At 41.0% G+C, this 19,257-nt stretch overlaps 2 protein-coding genes across 2 annotated transcripts; both read right to left on the minus strand.

The window, feature by feature from the left end:
• Positions 1 to 7,717: 7,717 nt before the first annotated feature.
• Positions 7,718 to 9,291, minus strand: nkx3.3 (NK3 homeobox 3). Its single transcript, XM_010782704.1, has 2 exons — positions 9,018 to 9,291; positions 7,718 to 8,434 (listed from the first exon to the last, which is right to left on the minus strand). The coding sequence occupies exons 1-2, from the start codon at positions 9,289 to 9,291 to the stop codon at positions 7,911 to 7,913; spliced, it is 798 nt and encodes a 265-aa protein (XP_010781006.1). The 3' UTR covers positions 7,718 to 7,910.
• A 3,779-nt stretch (positions 9,292 to 13,070) lies between these two features.
• nkx2.3 (NK2 homeobox 3) lies at positions 13,071 to 15,344 on the minus strand. The gene is made up of 2 exons (XM_010782705.1): positions 14,951 to 15,344; positions 13,071 to 13,711 (listed from the first exon to the last, which is right to left on the minus strand). The coding sequence occupies exons 1-2, from the start codon at positions 15,342 to 15,344 to the stop codon at positions 13,071 to 13,073; spliced, it is 1,035 nt and encodes a 344-aa protein (XP_010781007.1).
• Positions 15,345 to 19,257: the final 3,913 nt, after the last annotated feature.

Genomic DNA, 19,257 nt, shown 5'->3' on the forward strand with positions numbered 1-19,257 from the left:
GACAAGATAACCATGAGTTGAGATATTATCTATACATCATGTTTCCTTTCCATTAATGACCGCGAGCTAAGTGCTGATTGGATTCACGCGATCTGATATGAATTGTATTTCTGGGAAATCTGGGCATTCCCCCTAACTCAGGGCTGCATAAACTTGCTAGGGGGCCTCAGGGTAAAAATGAGCTGCGGGCCCCTGATTAAACACAAATGTATTTATGAAAACACACTCAGAACAAATATCAATTATGGCATTGTGACAAAGTGGCTTTGTTTGACCCCCTGCGGATGAGAACGTGATGCATTCATTTTACTCATGCCCAATCTTTACGTTTTTTCTAAAAGGTCTGGTAAATCATAAAAAATGGTTCCTTGCTAGATCTTATGATCTCATTATCATTGTTCATGTTGACATGACTCCAAAGATCAGACTGATTTATGAAGCATAGCAAAATGTAAATTCTGGATGAGTGGTAGTTTACTAAAATAACAGAAAGATTATGAATCTACTGTGCCAGTTGTGGCTTGAATTTCTCCCATAGTGCTGTGAAAAATTAGAATGTGGGGGAGATACAGCTCCTGTCATCACTTAAGAGAACCAGTTGGGAGGAGAAATTCTTCCCATGCACCACCAAGGATACTAGATGATCGTTAACACACCCACATACACACAATTAAACACACACACTCATGCACACACAGCAATTTATCTGTGGTAGAAGGCTGAGACAGAAGAGAAAACAGCTGTTTGGTATGTGATGAAGCCTGCAGAAGACGCAGGACACCATGGAGATGTTGTGTTTGACTCCGGCGTGCGTGTCAGTTTGAAACCGGATCCTGCTCACTTCTCGTGCAATAAAAGAATAACATGCAAGACTTGCATTGAATAGAAAGCTCCTCGATAAATCCAAGTGTTTATAGTAAAATGCCATTGCTAATGGGCCAGATTACTGAGAAGCAGAGAGAGGGGCAAACATGCTCCTATGGTAGGGAAACTGATATTTTTATAAGAGAAGACAAAGTGTGATGATGAAAAACAGATATAAAAGCATTGCGCAAAATGCCTAAGGAACGATCTCTAAACCTCTATACGCTACTTTTAGAATCAAAGTAAAAGACACACACACACACACACGCACGCACACAAACTTACTTCTCTTCCCTTAGCCTTTGTGAGCCTTGGCAGGGTGGGATGAACTGCAGCATTGTTACACATGCTGCAGGTGTCCAGCACTTTCTCTCCTCTGCCCTTCCCTTTGTCCTAAATGTTGTGACAATTCCTTTTAAAAGGTACGCAAGGTCATAAAATCGGCCTATAAACACTTCAGTAAGCTGCAACTGCAACTTAAGACACATGCACGCACACCCAGCACACGTGCAATTGCAAACACACACACTGTTCACACACACAGCCCGAGAGCAAAACTAAAGTTGTCTGTCAGTGGCGTGGACAAGATTCCTTGTGTGTGAGCGTGTGTGTGCGTGTGTGTGCGTGCGTGTGTGTGTGTGTGTGTGTGTGCGTGCAAAAGCATGCAAAAGCCACACAGGTGCAGTCAGGGACACCGAGGAAGAAACCGGCCTCCTGCCCTTTGAACTTGATCTTGAAAAGAAAGCTGTCTTCCCTTCCTGTCAAATAAGCTTAACTGCTATGCCTCGGAGCTCCAGTCAGCACAAACTAGTCTGGTGAAAACTGTGAGCCATTCATTTCATCACCAGAAGCATTCACACCATCAAAAGTGTTCATATACAAGTGTCTAAAACTACTTGAGTGACAGGTGTGATCAGCAGCAATCTATACTAAAACTATTTATTTTATAAATGTTGATATTTTTTAAGTTCACTCCATTTCATTATTACTGCAAGGTTGCTGACAGCGAACGTGAACAATTATAAATGTGTTCTCAACATATGTCTAAAATGTTTTTCTCTGGCAGATACATTAAGGGAGGATCTGTCCAATTTACTTTGTAACTCTCAGTGTGAATCAGGTGGACTTGAGGCTTGTGTGTGTTTCAGACTCACTGCCAGAGATAGAGCATTGGTTCAAGGTTAGGACATGTTTTATGCCTTCTTTGTCTCTGTCCTAACCCTGTAGCTTTGTGAAATATATCCGTCTTCTGGTTTGTCTAGTTAAAGAGCAAAACATGGGGCTGAAAAACCCAAAATATGGCACAGATATGCTAATGTACAGTTGCAAGAAAAAAAGATAAACAGCAAGATTTAAAGTGCAATCAAGTGAGAAGAAGTTGGATCTAAGTTGTGATGATAAGAAAACAAGCTGCCAATGTTGGATTCTCTGTTCAAGCAGTGATGAGAGTCCCTCTCGTTGGAGGTGCGGAAGGAGACCAGGGAGAGGAGAGGGAGGAGGAGAGCATGAGAGGCCGTAAGTGGGCTTGAGTAGTTCCTTTATCAGCCCCCTGATAGGAGTCGTCTCTCTGTGTGTCGGAGCTGCTCAATGCTCTCCTTGTCTTGGCTTATCACGGCTAATTAAAACATTTGGATTCCTCCGGCCGGCTCTGGAGGAGTGTGTGTCTGTCTGAGCATGTGTGTGTGGGAGACATGAAAGCGGAGAGGAAGGACATGTGGCAACTTGGAAGACTTCCTGTCCATCTATGGACAGAGGAGCTCAACACAAACTCACCATCATCCACTGGTTGACAAGCTATTTCAAATGCCCTTTACACTTCCTTCAACATATGTTAGTCAAAGTTTTAATTAATTATTTGTCTTATTTGTCAACATTGTGAATGAATCTGTGGTGCTTAACTAAAAAAGAGGACATACATATAAGAAGGTGTTGGGCATGGGAACGTTTTGTAGTATCTTGTTTGTTGTTTGTGTCTTTTTCCCGCATGAGCCTTGTGCTGTTTCGTAATCTGCCTCCACTTAAACTCTCAGCCTTTAATATCCCAAATCTACTCCTAATGGACACACACACACACACACACACACACACACACACACACACACACACACACACACACACACACACACACACACACACACACAAGACAGACACTCACACAGACCTGTGTTACTTTCTTCAGATGAGCCTGTGTTCTGGGTGGGCTCATCTTTCTATCTTTTCTAATCCCCCCCATGACCCCTGCTCTGACAGACACAGAGCTGGATCACTGCGTCTCTCTGCAGGCACAATGCTCTGACCACTGCAACAACAACTGCGCTCTGCTCAGCCTTAAACTTCAAAACAAGATTTGTCAAAAGATGTAAACCAAGTTTCAGGAGACTTCCAAATAGTTTGTTTCTTGGAAGCTTAATTTATCACGTTGACATTTGAATTATTTATCAACACTTGCGTGCTGCACTTCCTTTGGAATATCCATTTTCTTATTTTTTATTCTGATATTTCCAAACATTGGCATTAGGAATCATTGATGATATTGCATGGTATTTATGTGTGATGATGTAGTGGTGGTTTGCAGGATTGCTTACGATTTGTGTTATCCAAACATTTCAGTGTATTAAGTCTAAAATGCATACGTTAAATAGATGTTTTTAACTATCAAAATATTCTTCTTGAATCTAATATATTGCATTTGGGACAAGTATTTTTTAATAATTAAAAAAATATTCGCTCATTTAATCCGATGCATCACGTGATACAGATAACATGAGGATTTTGTTCAAAGATTGTATTTCTTTTAGGGTGATGATGTCATTAATTATGATGACAGACCTTTTAATCCTCATCTAAAAACCTCAATTGATGCTTTTTACCAAACTGAAACAGTGATCATACAGAAAAGGTGGAAATTGTGCTGGAAGGTGTGATATCGTATTCCTTTTTAAACCGAGGTTGATTGTGAGTGTTGATGCAGTTGGCGTGATAGATGTGTCTTCCACAGGGGGAGTTGATGTCTTATAGCTTTACTGTAAATGTTTACATTCCTAGATGCACTGATGTTATCTGCTAATAGTTTCTGGAACAAGCCTTAAGAGTCCTCTGGGTGGGATTATTTGTGGTGTGTGTGCGTGCGTGTGTGTTTGTGCCTGTGTGTATGTGTGTTTCAGCACAGGTCAGAGGGAAGCAGATCTGTCTTTAAACAGAGGTATTAACCATGACCCCTCTCCTTCCTGAGTCCTGCCCCTGTGTCTGCCGAGGGCTATCGCATTAAGAGCGGCGACGCACACTCCTGCTCGATCCTTTTCACAAAGCCAAATATTCAGCGGTTGTTACAATTGTGTCTGATTGAACAATCAACAACTGGCAGCCACAACTGAATAAGTACCTGGGAAGCCTCTCCCTGTCTCGCTTTCGTGTGAGCACTACATCTCATTCATATTACCCGTCACAGTCTCAGTGCCAAGAGCGCTTATGTTAAGATGATATTGTTTAAACCAACAAGGCCCTTGAGAAAATAATTCCTGTTTCAATAGGCACATCGGAAATGCATGTGTAATTGCTGCTCAGGAGCCCTGTGAGAATTCTCCATCAATAGATCTGGATCTTAAAAGCAAGCCAAACATGGATTAGGTGAGGGCTGTCATTCCTGTCTTGTTCACTTTAACTCAGCCCCACCCTCAACACATTCCTCCCAACTGAGAAATCTGCAACAAAAAGACAACAGCAAATGGACCCGTTTCCATTCACAAGTGGTATTTAAATGTCATGCTTTGTTCAGTGGACGCTGGTGCTAGTGATTGTTCAAAGAGGCAGATGGACATGTTCTCCTGCTCTGCTGTCTGGCTCCTTTTATTCCCTCTCTGCTTTATGGCCCTACTCATGCGGAGGCACACTAAATAAAGCACAGTTCAAAGTGCTTACATACCTGAGCATTACATATTTACACATGCAGTAATGCTTTGAGGCTCAGTGGACTACTGCCTGCAACAGCACACAACTGCTGAGATGAAACTTGGTGTATGACTGTGTTGTGATTGTGTGTTTTTTAATTGTTTGTAACTGTAAAACTGTCTGAAACTGTGCTGTTACCATTCTTGGGCCAGGACTCTCTTGAAAAAGAGATTTTTAAATCTCAATGAGACCTATCCTGGTTAAATAAAGGTAAAATAAAATAAATAAAATGAGGGAAGACGTCTGACAGGGCAAGAAACTCCAGCAGGCAGACAATTATACAGATTTTAAACAAATCCTAATGGTAATCACATGTATGAGAAGAGAAAGGGAAACGTTATAATTATTACTTTTTTAAACTTTCCTTTGTAAACTGCTCTTCCCTAGTGATTACTATACTTTACACTCAAAGGCATAAACACATGTATACATCTGTACATGCATACACTTATATGTACGCACATTTAGTTTAACCTTTAATCTAATGTAAAACAAATGGATGACATGGGTTGAGTTATGATGTGTTGTTGTCTGTTGCCATGCTCCCAGATTTAATCAATTCAATTGGGAATAATTATATCATTACTGCTACAAATAAAGGCTTAAGCACATGAAAACATATACCTCAATTATCTTCCAAATTAAGACTCAAAATTATCTCTTTGTTGTCTCACTCAGTTTTCAGTTACTTGTCTACGGAAATCTACGACATCAATGGGTGCAAGAAAAGAAAGGAAAATCTTATCTAGTCATGGAAGAACGCAGTGACTAGAGCAGCTATTCAACAGCACAATGTGACTAATCAGAGCTCATGTACAATCACATAACGCAGAGCCACAATGCAACACCATGACCTTTTCCGTTGCATCTTAGTCATCTTTTTCTTGAACAGCCAATAATCCTGTGTGTGTGTGTGTGTGTGTGTGTGTGTGTGTGTGTGTGTGTGTGTGTGTGTGTGTGTGTGTGTGTGTGAAAATAATTAGACTTAGTGATGCCCTGGTGATATCCAGTCAGACAGTCTAAAGGAGTGTTATGTGTGTGAGTCCTCCCTCTCAAAAACGTGTTGTATCAACCACTTAGGAGAGTTTGAAGTGGTGTTTTGATATAAGAGATAAATGAGGTTTGGGCTGGTGCCATCGTGTGGCAAAAGGTGACCCTCTCTGCCGAAGCAGCTGGTGGTGGGAAAAGGGAAGTTTAAGTACCTATTTGAATAATTTTGATGTCTTTAATGTATACATTTTGTAATATTTGCTTAGCTTATATAGACATGATACCACTCAATCTCTCTAGTACATCGTTCAGGTTAAGAAATTCACTTTTTATTTTCCTATCAAGTGCAGCCATTGTGTCCATGTCTTTAGGATGCGTGCAATCTTTTCGGGAAAACGTGATTAATGTGAGCTGTCTTGTGGCTGGATGGTGCAACGTCTCCACGGTCTATTGACCCTCTCTGACTCATGCAGTGTACAGTTGAGACTAGGACTCTTAACACACCTAAAAGACTTAACTTAAAAGACACCTTCCTTTAAAAAAACAAAAAACACCTAAAAATCATCTTTATAAGTTATTTAAATGTGGCCGTTTTGTATATTGCTAACATATTCAAAATAAATAGGCTGTTGTCAGCATTTCTTTGCATGGAACCTTTTACGGTACATTATATTTATAATACTGACACTCTCCCAAAGGTCCATAAACCTAATGTAAAGAATGTGTTCTTGAAGGTGTTGAGTTTTATGATCAACAAAGATATCCCATAAATAAAATAGATACCTTCTAAAAGTGTCAGAGTCTCTGCCATGTTTTTAAGGATACTTTCTCTTCTTGGGTTTGTATAAATTCAGGATTCCTTTCTGCTCTGTCTGGTCTCTGAGACTGTAACTGGCTGTCGTTAAGGAGAGGAAGAGCATATAGATCCTATATGGGCCAGGCAGGAGCCATTGCTTTGGATGAGGAGGGGGCAGGCTGATTAAATATATATTTACACAAATATATTTTGTAGATCATTTGCTAATTATTTCAAACGTAACCTCTCTTTAAATCTTCTTGAGTTATTTCACGTCTACTTTTTCTTTTTTACATTGTAAAATAGCTTTAGTCATTCATCTCAATAACGGAGCGAGTGAGTGTTTATCCCCTCAGATAAATTGGACTTTAGTGCAGCTGTGAAACTTAACTCGCACATAAACTCTGAGAAATCCATGTTGTGCATATGGGGCCCACTGTCTTATAATCTGCCTTATTGGTGTTATTTGCCAAATGTTTAAGAATGAATGCTTATTAGGTGAACTTGAATGTAAGATGTATTTGTATTAAATAAAATATTTATATTTGTTTCACTCAAAGTGAAATATTCAGGAGTGTGGAGGAGTATTACATCTTACATTTCAGTGTTCAGTGTTGCAACTCCCTCCCTATCATTGATAATACTTAATTTGGAATTTGTCCTTGAAATAGAAAAAAACGGTCAAAAAAGTTTTATACAACTCATTGCTTTTCTCCTTCTCTCTATGTCCAGCCCTTCTCCATGACAAAAAAAACAAACACAACCCACCCATATTTCAACAGCAATTGTGTCTTTAAATAGATCGAATAATATTAATAAACAAAATAGATGAAAAAAAAATGTGTTTCGTTTTTTTAAAGAACAGATCAGCATTAGTTATCTTTTACATAATTAATTTGCTGTAAATCCTTACAAAAATAATAACCACACTCAACTCTTCCTTTCATATAAAACATTTTTTCACACAGTTATAATTGTATCCATTGACAGAGCTTTGTAATGTCTATACTATATTACTGAAGGCTAACACTTATAGAATATTTTACAATAATAATGATGATTTATTATCATTTAAATTGCCTTGAATAACTGAATAGCTCGAAATAGTCATGCTGTAAGACATTGGCATTTTAGAAACCCTGAAAAACAGGCCAAAATGCTAAATTGGCTTCTAGAAAAAATAACCCAGAAAAAAAAAATATGTACAATCCCAGTCAGTCCAACAATAGCCTGATCCATACAGAAAGCTGCCAACACGTTGAGTGCAGAGACCCTAACTTGTCCAGGTAATGTGTCCTCAGCAATGAACAGCTCAGAACATCCCCCCACAAGACCTGCTCCCCAGGCTCCAGGGATGGCAGTAGTAGTGCAGGCAGGGCTGGTACCGATAGGCCTGCTGGTACAGAGGCACAGTCACTGGGATTTGTAGTCCATTGGCCTGATAGTACTTTTGATTGTCCCTCACCAGCACTTGTACTGCTACTTTCTTCGGTGAGCTGCACGCCGCCAGCTCGGCTGCCATCTGGCGCCGTTTGGTTTTATATCTCCGGTTCTGGAACCAGATCTTCACCTGGGTCTCAGTCAGCTTCAGAGCGTCTGCCAGGCCGGACCGATCTGGACCGGAGAGATATCGCTGCGTGTTGAACCGACGCTCAAGCTCGTAGACCTGTGCGTGAGAGAAGGCCGCCCGGGAGCGCTTCTTCGCACCCGGCATGCACTGCTGCTCATCGGCCGAACATCTCACCGTCTCCCCGCTGAGGTGGCCTCCCTCCTCCGCCTCCTCTTCTTTCAGAAGTTTATCCAGATCCACACAGTGTTGCTGCTGATCGGCAGCGCCTATGACAACGGAGATGACAATAGGTGTGTGTTTCTCTGTCAATATGCTGGTCAAAAGCCTAAAGCCACTAAAGCTGCTGGCTGAGAGGTCCCTTCAAGCTTTCCTCTTCCTCATCCCTTTCACACAACAAATCAGGTATATAATGGAATGGATAATAACCTCTTGGTTGCATTTGATAGCACTGTCCACAGCAACAATACCCATCTCAAACACATATTTGAACGTAAATGTATTAACATTGAATATTCGTAACACACATTTTTTATCGAAAATTTGATAAATGCAAAAACTCATCCACATTTCCTCATAAAGACACATCTGCTGTGAATCAAACCCATATTTTATTTCTTAAATATAGACAAATGGGCCATTGAGGTGAAACAAATTAATCACTATTCAAGGCAAGGTTTTCTTATCTTTTTTCTTTTAAAATGTGCTATAATTTTAACTTCAAGATGCAAATCAGGGCAAGTATAATTTACATTAAAGTAACAAGCGAAATTATCAACAAGTTGTCATTTTAGTTTGAATTTGACACCAGAGCCATAATTGCTTACTAACGGAGAGAATAAAACGGCTCACCTTCTCTGAGTTCAGTCTCCTCTCCTGTGGCTTCTTCTTTGAGAGTAACAGATCGGAGGTTTCCCACAGACAGCCTGCGATCAGCGGGGAGTCTCCCTGGATGGAGGCGGTTCTCATCCGCGTCTTTAGACAGACCGGGGACCCTCGTGCCATGCCCTGTGCAGATGTTGCGCTTTAGTGCGCAGAGCTCATCTGCACTCCTATCGGGCTTCTCCTGGGCATCACGTCCGGTGAGTATGTCTTTTATGGAGAAGGACGAAAAACTCAATGTCATGATTTTAATGAGAGCAGGGATATTTCTTCAGGATCGCATGAGATTTACTTGGAGACATCGAGAGATCAGCCTCTCCAAAAGAAAAGTCCTCACCGATCGATGTTTCTCAGCTCTCAGTAATTGCTCTAATTTAATTGTGGTGAGCTCAGTCCGGAGTCGGACTGCTAATGAACAGACTACACCAGGAGCTGTCAGATCTTTACTATATTCTGGGCAGCAGCAGCAACAGCAGCAGTTAACCTTTGATAGGACAGACTCTACTGGTCCCTCCTCCGAACCGCCCAGCTCCACGCGCTCATGACCACGGACAATCATTTCACAGACGAGGTATTAGTCTTTCTTGAGGTGGAATTTTTAAAAGAACCAAATTAATGATTTAAAAAAAGATTAATGGCTCTTTAGCTACAAGTGAGTTGCGATTAGTCTTACAAATATCAATTATATGAACACTGTAGTAAGAAAATCTGATGCGTAAAGTTCGTTGAGTGTGCGTAAAACGCAGGTTTTCATATGCAAGTGATTATAAACCCTTATACAATTCCACAGCCCATGCCGAATTTATACGAATTATTATATTCCGTAAAACTTGAATCAATCAATCAATGATCAATCAATCAATGTTTATTTATATAGCCCAATATCACAAATGTTACACTTGTCTCAGTGGACTTCACAGTTTGTGACCCTCTTTCTAATTAAAATGGCTAAATAAGGTTCAATCCATCTTTTAATCTCAACAAAATGCAATAATCGTTACTGAGAATCTCAGCATTCTTTTCATTTTTCTTGATAATAATGACTTATACATATGATATTTTTTCATTTGTATTTATACTGTTTTTAAGTTTTAAATTATGTAGTCTGAGTTTCTGAGGGCTGCAACGCCATCAAGCTATAATATATGAAAGCAAATCCCTTAATTTAATATTTTTTATTTGACTAAATAACTGAAAGTGACCTTATAGATATAGTCTGAAGAGAGGACTTTTAGTCATGTTACTCAAACGGGTGAGTGGCGCCACCGTGTGGTCATGATGCATGGTGCCCAAAGTGCTCAAAGTTAAAGAGGCGCTTAAAAACAGAAGATGGCAACTGCACCAGTACACCCCTCCCCTTTCTCTCTTTTTTGCTTACACACACTCGCACTCATGCACAGTCGGCAGGCCTGTCCTTCATGACAGAGACGCAATGACAGATGCACGGATCTGCCTCCTTCGTGTTGTTTGTTTTTGTCCTGTGACTAAACGGAAACAATCTCTCTGTTTGAGTACAAATCAACTCCAGAATGTCACTACACGTCCGGAATGGGACAAATGGAGGCACAATGAACATGTGTTCAAACTACGAGATGATATCCACACCAATCATTTTACTAGGGAAAAGCATATGGGAAAAGCTTGGGGGATTTAGGCCAATAGTAATATTCTTTCTGCAATACACGCTGTTGCAATTGATTATATAGATGTACCTGATCACTTACTCAGGTTTGTAGGCAACATGCCTCTTTAAAAACTGTGTCCAAATATACTCTTATTTTCGACTTCACTTTGCCTTTGTGTTTTGTTCCTTGACGCCCACAACCTGGAAACTTGGAATAAGCATTGAATAATTCTCTTTAGACTAATAGCAATTACTGAACATGTGTTTGCTTTCGATCATTTGAGAAAATTATATCATATTTTTCGCTCGAATATGAACTAATATTTGAATCTTGGTCTGGTGAGTCTGCATCAAGTTGCTTTCACACTTAAGTCAAGCCAATAATTTTACAGTGAACACAGGTGTATTTTTACACTGTGCATGCACCCTCTATACTTAAACCTCTCCAATTTCATATTCAATTTTACCAGAAGCCTTACTCTGAAATTGATGAATAAAGGTCAAATTTGAGATGCATTCACTATAGTCCTGAACAAGGTTTTCCACATCTGATGCCATCTTGGTGACCAGGTTGACACCTAAGAGCCTTTGCTTCTCCACGCACTTTGCCTTCTCTATATTTGGGCTCTTCTTCCTTTGTGAGCTCCTCAAGTGGTTGCCATTGGAGACTTTGTTTTGGGAAACTCCACGCCTTACGCAGCGATGATCGCTGCTATCTTTGGAGGGGAAAGATAGTGATCGCAGCGCCTGTCAGAGCAGCCATGGCCAGGCCGCGTCCTCAGGCTTCGCCGTCCTGTCGCCAGCTTTATTTACACTAGTGACTGTGCAGCACTTAGAGCTGACACCAGGTATGTCCTACCGGCAGTGCAGTAGCCAGGGGAAGTGGCCAGTCAGGCTATCAGAGGAGACAAACACTGTTTACGTTGCCATTCATCTCCATTAATAGTGTCTGCGTATTCGGAGGTGAAGGCGTTTACTTAACTCATCTCCAATTAACACTGAATGTCCTCGAGTGCAGTTAGTGAAAATGTGGGTAATTATTAAAGGATTATGTTATAATATATCATAACAATTACTGCTATGTCATTGAAACAATTTCCTATTATTATGATTAATATTATTATAATAATCATAACAATTGTTGTTGTAAATATAGGCCTGGACGATATTATACATATATGTTGTATGTTTTGTCTTTGTCAGTATCATACATCACCGAAGAGAAAAATTCCCAACACTATTTATCATCCAAAGCTCCGAGTTTATTCGCTGTGTGGGTCCCGATGGCTGTCTGGTTAATGTCCATCTCTGAATCCTGACCGGACATTAGCTCGCCTCTAAATTCTCTCTGTTTCTGGTTCTTGTCTCAAACTAAAGTCTACCCAAGCTTTCTCACAGGAAAAAAAGAGTTTCCTTCGCTTGACAAACGATTGGAGACGATAAGAAACCTCACGTAAATATAGAATAAGATGAACTCGACGTTACTTTAATATTGAGATGCAAGTTGAAATGCAAAGAAATGCTCTTACAGGATCGCAAACGCATTTTCACATAGGCCTACATAATATATATTGTATATCACACACACACACACACACACACACACACACACACACACACACACACACACACACACACACACACACACACACACACACACAATGTCATTATTGGTGATAATGTTCGTCATTGCAGCTTGAGTGTAAACAGACTTTAAGCATCAGGTCACATTGTTCATTTAATTTAGCCAATTTTAGAGTAATAGCCTACAAAGTATTTTGGCCGAAAATAAATCTAACTTTTACGGAAGAAATCACAATAATTTATAAGAATGCTTTCTTTATTTTGTTTTGTTACTTCCCATTGTAAAGCGTCTTTGGGTTTCGTGAAAGGCGCTATAGAAATTGAAATTATTATTATTTTCTTGCAATGATGCGATTGTATTGTTATTTTGGTCCTATTTTAATTAATTACTATGGACTATATACCATATGCATAATACACACATTTGTATGTATTTATTATAATTTTTATAATTTATGTATTATGTATCGCATAATAGGCTACATACAACAATTTGAGCCGAAATCTGCTTTTCTTCTGCAACATACATCCGAAAATCAAATATCCAACAGCAGGTTTAATACTTTTTTATTAATACATTTCTGAGAACAATGTGCATACTGTTTTGGTTTGAATCAGTCAACGAGTTAGGGTTTCCTCACAGGCCTGCCTTTAATTACAGCTGGCCTTTACTTGTGTTGTTGTTACAGAGTTTTAAGTTGTGCTTTCGTTGCATTTGTCGATCTGGTGTAGCCATGCTTTAGTCCATTTATCCATCTCAGAGAAGTCTCTCCCAGCTAAGGGCCCCACGCAAAGATATATGATTTCGGCCCTGATCACCATGCCCGTATGCCCTGCAGAGCTCCCTGGCAGGCTGGGACTCCTGGTCCTTGGGGCGCATGGCTTTGCGTCTGTGCACCAATGTTTCCCAAATTCATGTTCATAAAAGCATTAGCAGGGGTGTTGCTGGGTGGCAGAGCAGGCAAACTCGAATAAGTACAAGAGTAAGTGTTAGTATACAGCGAGTTGTTGTAGCTGTATGCAGGATAGCCATTGTAGCTGTATGGGTTTGGAGCTCCCACTGTGTAAGAAGCGTTATAGTTCTGTGATCCAGTCAGACACGGCCTCCCGTCCCGGACCAGCACCGGCACAGCCACCCTCCTGGGCGGCGGTGGGTGGTGGTGGTGATGGTGATGACCTGCCATCTCCAAACTCTTGTCCTGCCGCTGCCTCTTGCATTTGTACCTCCGGTTCTGGAACCAGATCTTGACCTGGGTGGAGGTGAGTTTCAGAGAGCTGGCCAGGTGCTCTCTCTCCGGGGCGGACAGGTAACGCTGCTGCTTGAAGCGCCGCTCAAGCTCAAACACCTGAGTCTGGGAGAAGAGCACGCGGGGTTTCCTCCTGGTCCTCTGCTGCTTGGTGGCCGGCTTCTCCGAGGCTGGATCCTCACATTCGCCCCGCAACGCCCCGCAGCTCTCTGCGTGGAGAAGAAACGTTTCGATTAACATAACATTTACAACTAAACTAGTAGAGAAATATGTATCAAACACTGCTAGCTCAACTCATATTCCTGACATCCATATGAATTCATGAATTTCTAAATATTATTTTCTTAAAATATGACAGTTATTTCAACAGCATATACATATTTGGTATTTTTTAAATGTAGTTATATTTTTTCATTATTTCACCACAACAAGATTTTAAATATGAATTACAAAATATAAAAAATAATAAAACGATGACTTGATTGGAAATAGCTTTACCGATATTTGTAATCGATCAAATCAATCAAGACCTGCATAAAAGAGGACTCAATGAAAGTAATGTATCCAGGAACAATTACTACGCTAACAAATTTAAATATAATGTATTCTAACATTTATACCGATTTATTTTATTATTTATTACACATAGGCAACATCATTCGCAGCAAATTGTTGCTTATGACTGTATTTATTAGAATTTTTTTGAAAAATACAAATCACTTCAGAATTAAACAACCCCCATCCAATCTGCCATTCGCTTTGGGGGACTGAAGGGTAATGTGTTATATTTGGAAATGTTTACCGCTATCTTACTAGCCTACGCTTTTTATTTATTTTCAAAACATCTTTATCAGGCAACATAGTTAAAAAAAACTATCTTTCTTGCACATTTCCTTCCGTGCATTTTTTCTGTTTCTTGTGGGCCACTACTTGTCCAATATCAAAAATCTATTGCTGAATAATATAGTTGTATTTAATTGAAAAATCTTAAATGCTTGTAAGCTTTATGCACAACGACTAATGGAACAATGGGCGTCCATCGTGCAAGGTGGGGCTCTTGCTTTAAATATGAATGAAACACAAAGAATAAATCATAGGCATATATATTAGCCTACTATTTAATTTAAATATGATTATATATTTTTAGTATAAGCTACAATTTATCCCAAAGCAGAGTTATTATCTTCCCTCGATTAGCATTTTGCGATGGTTTCATTTATTCATGCTTCAAGAAATGATATCCTGTGAGTTCGCAGTCATATTTTCTCCGGCATAGGCTATATCAAAGTCAATTTGTGAGATGCAGGTTTTTTTTTGCAAGAAATGAAACTCCTCTGTCATTTATGTTGCCTACATGCTACCAACAGCTACAAACATATGTCATCACCACCATCCTCAAACTTTTGGATGAACATATTATTATTATTATTATAAGAATTATAACTCACTGCTATCTTGGTCCTCCAGCTCGGTCTCCAGCCGGAGCTCTGCGGAGTGTTTCTGCGCCGGGCTGTCGAACATCTCCCCCGGCAGCCCGGACTCCGGCAGCCGGTCCTGTGAAGCAGGCAGCGTGTTGAGGTACGACATCCTCTCCTCGCTCTCCGAGAGTCCGGAGCTGATGGGACTCGGACTGTCCCTCCCGGCCAACATGCAGGAGGGGGGTGAATGAGAGCGGAAAGGTTTATTTGGGAAAGCTCCCTGCTGTGACAGAGCCCCGGAGAGACCGAAGCAGGAGAAATACTGGAGCTGGTGCTGCTGAGATTGCTGCTGCAACTCTAACTTCAAAATGTCCTTCACGGAGAAAGGCGTGGTAGAAGAAGTTATGAGCGGGCTGGGGAGCATTATTACCACCAACAGAGAGATGACGGGTAACAAATAGTCAACAGGCCCAAAATTGGACTAATTTGTCTCCTGACGGCGCGTAGAAACTGTAAATACCCCGTGCGTACGTTTGAATAATCGTCGCGCACTGCTTGTTTTTCATGCAGATGGAGGAGGGCTGGTTTTCTTTCAGCTGTGACATCCCTCTCTTTTGGCTGTGTGTCTATGTCTGCAGGGCTGGGTGAGAAAGAGAGGTCGATCCTGTTTGGTTGGCTGAATTAGGTTATAGCGAAAGAGCTGGGTCAGCCAAGATGCTGTCCTCTCCCTTTCAGTGACGTGCTGAAGCGGGGGAGGGATGACGATTCTCTCTCTCTCCCCCCTCTCTCTACATACTTTCTGTTTTCCCAGCAGAAAACACTAACACCAATAAGGCATTAGAAAAGCATTTCATGGTGTGCAATGAAAACATTTATATTGGGAAATCCACTGTTTATCCACCAATAGTTTATCCGCTGACTCGAATAGCATGTATTATCTCCTCGCCTCTACTGAATGGACCAACGGCCTCACAGTTCTTCCCATCATCACTACAGTGCTTTTTAGATTAGGCATATCTTCGTTTCCTGTCTGGGCAAACCATGGATAAGATACTCTGCCGTAACTGTGGGAAATGCGATAAAATTGGCAACCCGAAGAGATATGAAGTATATAAATGTAGTGATTTATTTATGTCTACTTAGTATGGGAAAGTTGGATTATTTTCCACCAAAAGTTGGCCACGGTGATGCTTTTTCTTGACAATATGTTCAGCATTTTTGGAAAGAAGCCCATGCGTAAAATATTAGTTAAATTGATGTTAGTCAATTTTAAAGACTAGGCCTACTATCTGCAACATTTTATTTTTCAGTTTATAATGTATTTCAACAATGATAATACAAATAATACCACCTTCTTTATATCATGTTAGAATAAGATGTTCTTTAGATAGCGTTGGACACCAATAAAAGGATTCTCACAATACAGTATTCGAAATGTTGTTTCCTATTAAATAAATTATAAATAGAAACATTTATGTGAATCTTCTCTTGAATGTAGGGCTACCTGTGTGCCAAAGGGCAAACATGCTGTAAGGGGACACCTCTGGTTGCCTATCTGTGGCCAAGTGCAGGCGCCAGGGTCTGAAGGCCCATTGCTCTTAAACCGTGTGGAAAGAAAAGGACGGCATGCCGGCATAATCTCATCCGCTCACCATCAACACGGCGCTGTTTAGATTAGGGCAGGGTCTTCTCCTCTTCTGGGGATCTATGTCTTTTTAAAATGCTCCTTTTAAGTGGAAAAGCATTAGGTCTGTGGAGAAAATAGGCGTCAGTGTACACAAGGCTGTCTATAGGCCTACTCCAGTGTGCTCTCGGGAAACAATAACATTACTTTGGATGCTAATTGAGTGTGCGCTTGGGAAACCGTGAAACAGCCTATAGGCTACATTATAGTATTTCCTGAGATTTATAAGGACACATAATGACAATTTTTCCCAATATCAAAAGTGATTTTTTTGCGAGTTAGGCTATGAGGATTTAAGAGGAATATATTTGCACGTAAAATACCCTAAAATGCGGCCATTGTGTTTCCCAATCCCAAATATTAACATTTATTGAGTGCAATAATTAAAAGAGACAACAGACCAAATACAGGAACCAATGCCATACGATTAATTATCAGCTGATAAATAACAGGCTGGTTAAATAGGATTAACGCGTAGGTCTACAGTGTCTAACGATATCATGCTATTAAGAGAAATGATTTCTTACAGTCCGCTGAACCATGTGAGTTTAGAGCGTCAACGGTCAGAGACGTGGGCTCCAATGGCACAATTACCTTTTTAACGCGTGCGCGCGCTCAAACTCGCGAGTCCTTAACTGACCATCAGTGGTTTTCGCGTGCCACCGACCGCCCTAAAAGTGGCCGAGCGTGTTTACGGAGCGGAAGAGTCTGTTTCCTGCCTGTAACAAAACCCAGACTCCCAGAGAGTGTCAAGGAGATGCTCGGCTGCTGAATGCAAGACCCCATATATCATCTTCATCTCAGAATCATCGTGATAAACCGGGTTAGGTCAAGCCTGCAGCATGCAGGTCAGCATGGATACACCACAGGGGTCCTAATAGACACAAAAACAAAAATAAGCTATACAAACGATTTTTTTTAACATTTGCAGCAATTTAAATTCACTCACAATTCAAGTTCTGGAGAATTCTTTGAAGTTGATGGCTTGCCATGCAGGGGTGAACATGTTTCTTCTTGTCCTCCCTTCCCTCCATTGGCAGAGTGGCAGGTGTATATCACTGGTTGCAGGCCAACAACACTGATTCACTTGGAGATGTAGGGTTGAACGTTCAAAACAGATCCCTGAACACTGAAGGAAAGTTTGATGACTTGGTAATGACTTCAATTATCTTCCCCCTGTAGCCTCTACTTCTGTAAAGCCGAAAGGCGTTCGATATCTGATGGTTTTACCGCAGTGGTAAACTCTACGTAAAGAAAGCTTCAACACCTCCAGCGTCTGTGCTCACACGCGTGTGCGTACTGAAAGAAAATGTGTGTTATTATGACTTGACAGAGCTCTGTAGAGGAGCACTTAACATCTTTCTACAAAGGAGCTAGTTGTTTACAGGTGGTACTGCTCTAACAGCCTGGATGTGTGATGAGGAACTGAAGTATGACTATCCATTTGTCTCACAAAAGCTAGATCTTTACATTAGGAGAAATGGATTAGCTCAAGTGTGTCTATCATTTGTTTTCCATGTTGTTTAGTGAAGCAGCTCCCCAGCATTCTGTATCAGGAAACAGCGTGGCAAAATGGAAGACACAAGACCATAAAGGACCTTGAAAATATAGAAGAAAGCACAATTAAATACATAATGTGGCTAATGATGGACTTTCCTTTTTATTTCATGGTCATCCGTAAGAATGGCGTAGCACCAAGCCAAACCAAACTGTTGTGTGTCAGTAATGGTTAAGCTCTCCGGTCCCGGAAGGTGAGTCTTATCAGCAGCCCATGTGATGGTGTCAGTAGCCAGGATCCAGACTGCTATTGTGCCCCTGCCTCGGTCCGAGTGACGGATGACAGGGCCTTCTCCCTGGAGGAAGTGAGGAGGCCAGAGGCGAGCCTGGGGCCAGAGTTTTAAGCAAAACCCACTCACCTTGGAAAGTGTTAACTATTCCACAACGGCAGGCCTAAGGTGCTAACTAACTTGCAGGTTGCACCAGTCCCTCAGGGCTCATTGTGTTAACCAGGTCAGGGGAAAATATACTAATTAGTTTGTTTGAAAGACGGTGAGTGGGTGATGTGTTTGAGGACCAATGCCCTGTTCTGTGTATCGAAAGGTCTAACTTGAAGACCATGAAATGAGGAAGTGAGGTCAGGCCAGTCTGGGTCCCCTGCCCTTTGCCTTCCCTTGGGTCTCATAAATTAGCCCGCTGTAATTCTCTCCCAGACGGCCTTGCCCCAACAGGTGTGTGTTTGTATATATGAGCACTAACAGGGGGATGTAAGCGCTGTAATGTCTGTGATCTACGGTGTTGGGAATGTAGTTTGGGAGGAAACATGCAATCTAAATATGCTTATCCTCTCTGCAGCCACACAGGCCATGTAGCCTACAGTAGATAAAGACCCTGCAGGCTTTTACTGAATAGGATGTGTGGACCTTGAATGTTCCTTAGCTTCTGTCCTATTTGGCATTGGGAAAAGTATCACATATCAAAAGGTTGAATCAAGTTCATCTTTGCTCTAAGTAACTCCGGCAGTAATGGCTCTCTTGGGAAAAACAATGTTGCTGTAGTTTGAAGAAGTATGCATGCATCACGGCCTCAAGCGGTAAACATTCTTGAAATAAAATGCTCTGGTTCTCCAGAAAACATGATGGTATCTTCATCAAAG

The sequence above is a fragment of the Notothenia coriiceps genome, unplaced genomic scaffold (assembly GCF_000735185.1).
Source record: "Notothenia coriiceps isolate Sejong01 unplaced genomic scaffold, NC01 NC01_scaffold00024667, whole genome shotgun sequence".
NCBI lineage: Eukaryota > Metazoa > Chordata > Actinopteri > Perciformes > Nototheniidae > Notothenia > Notothenia coriiceps.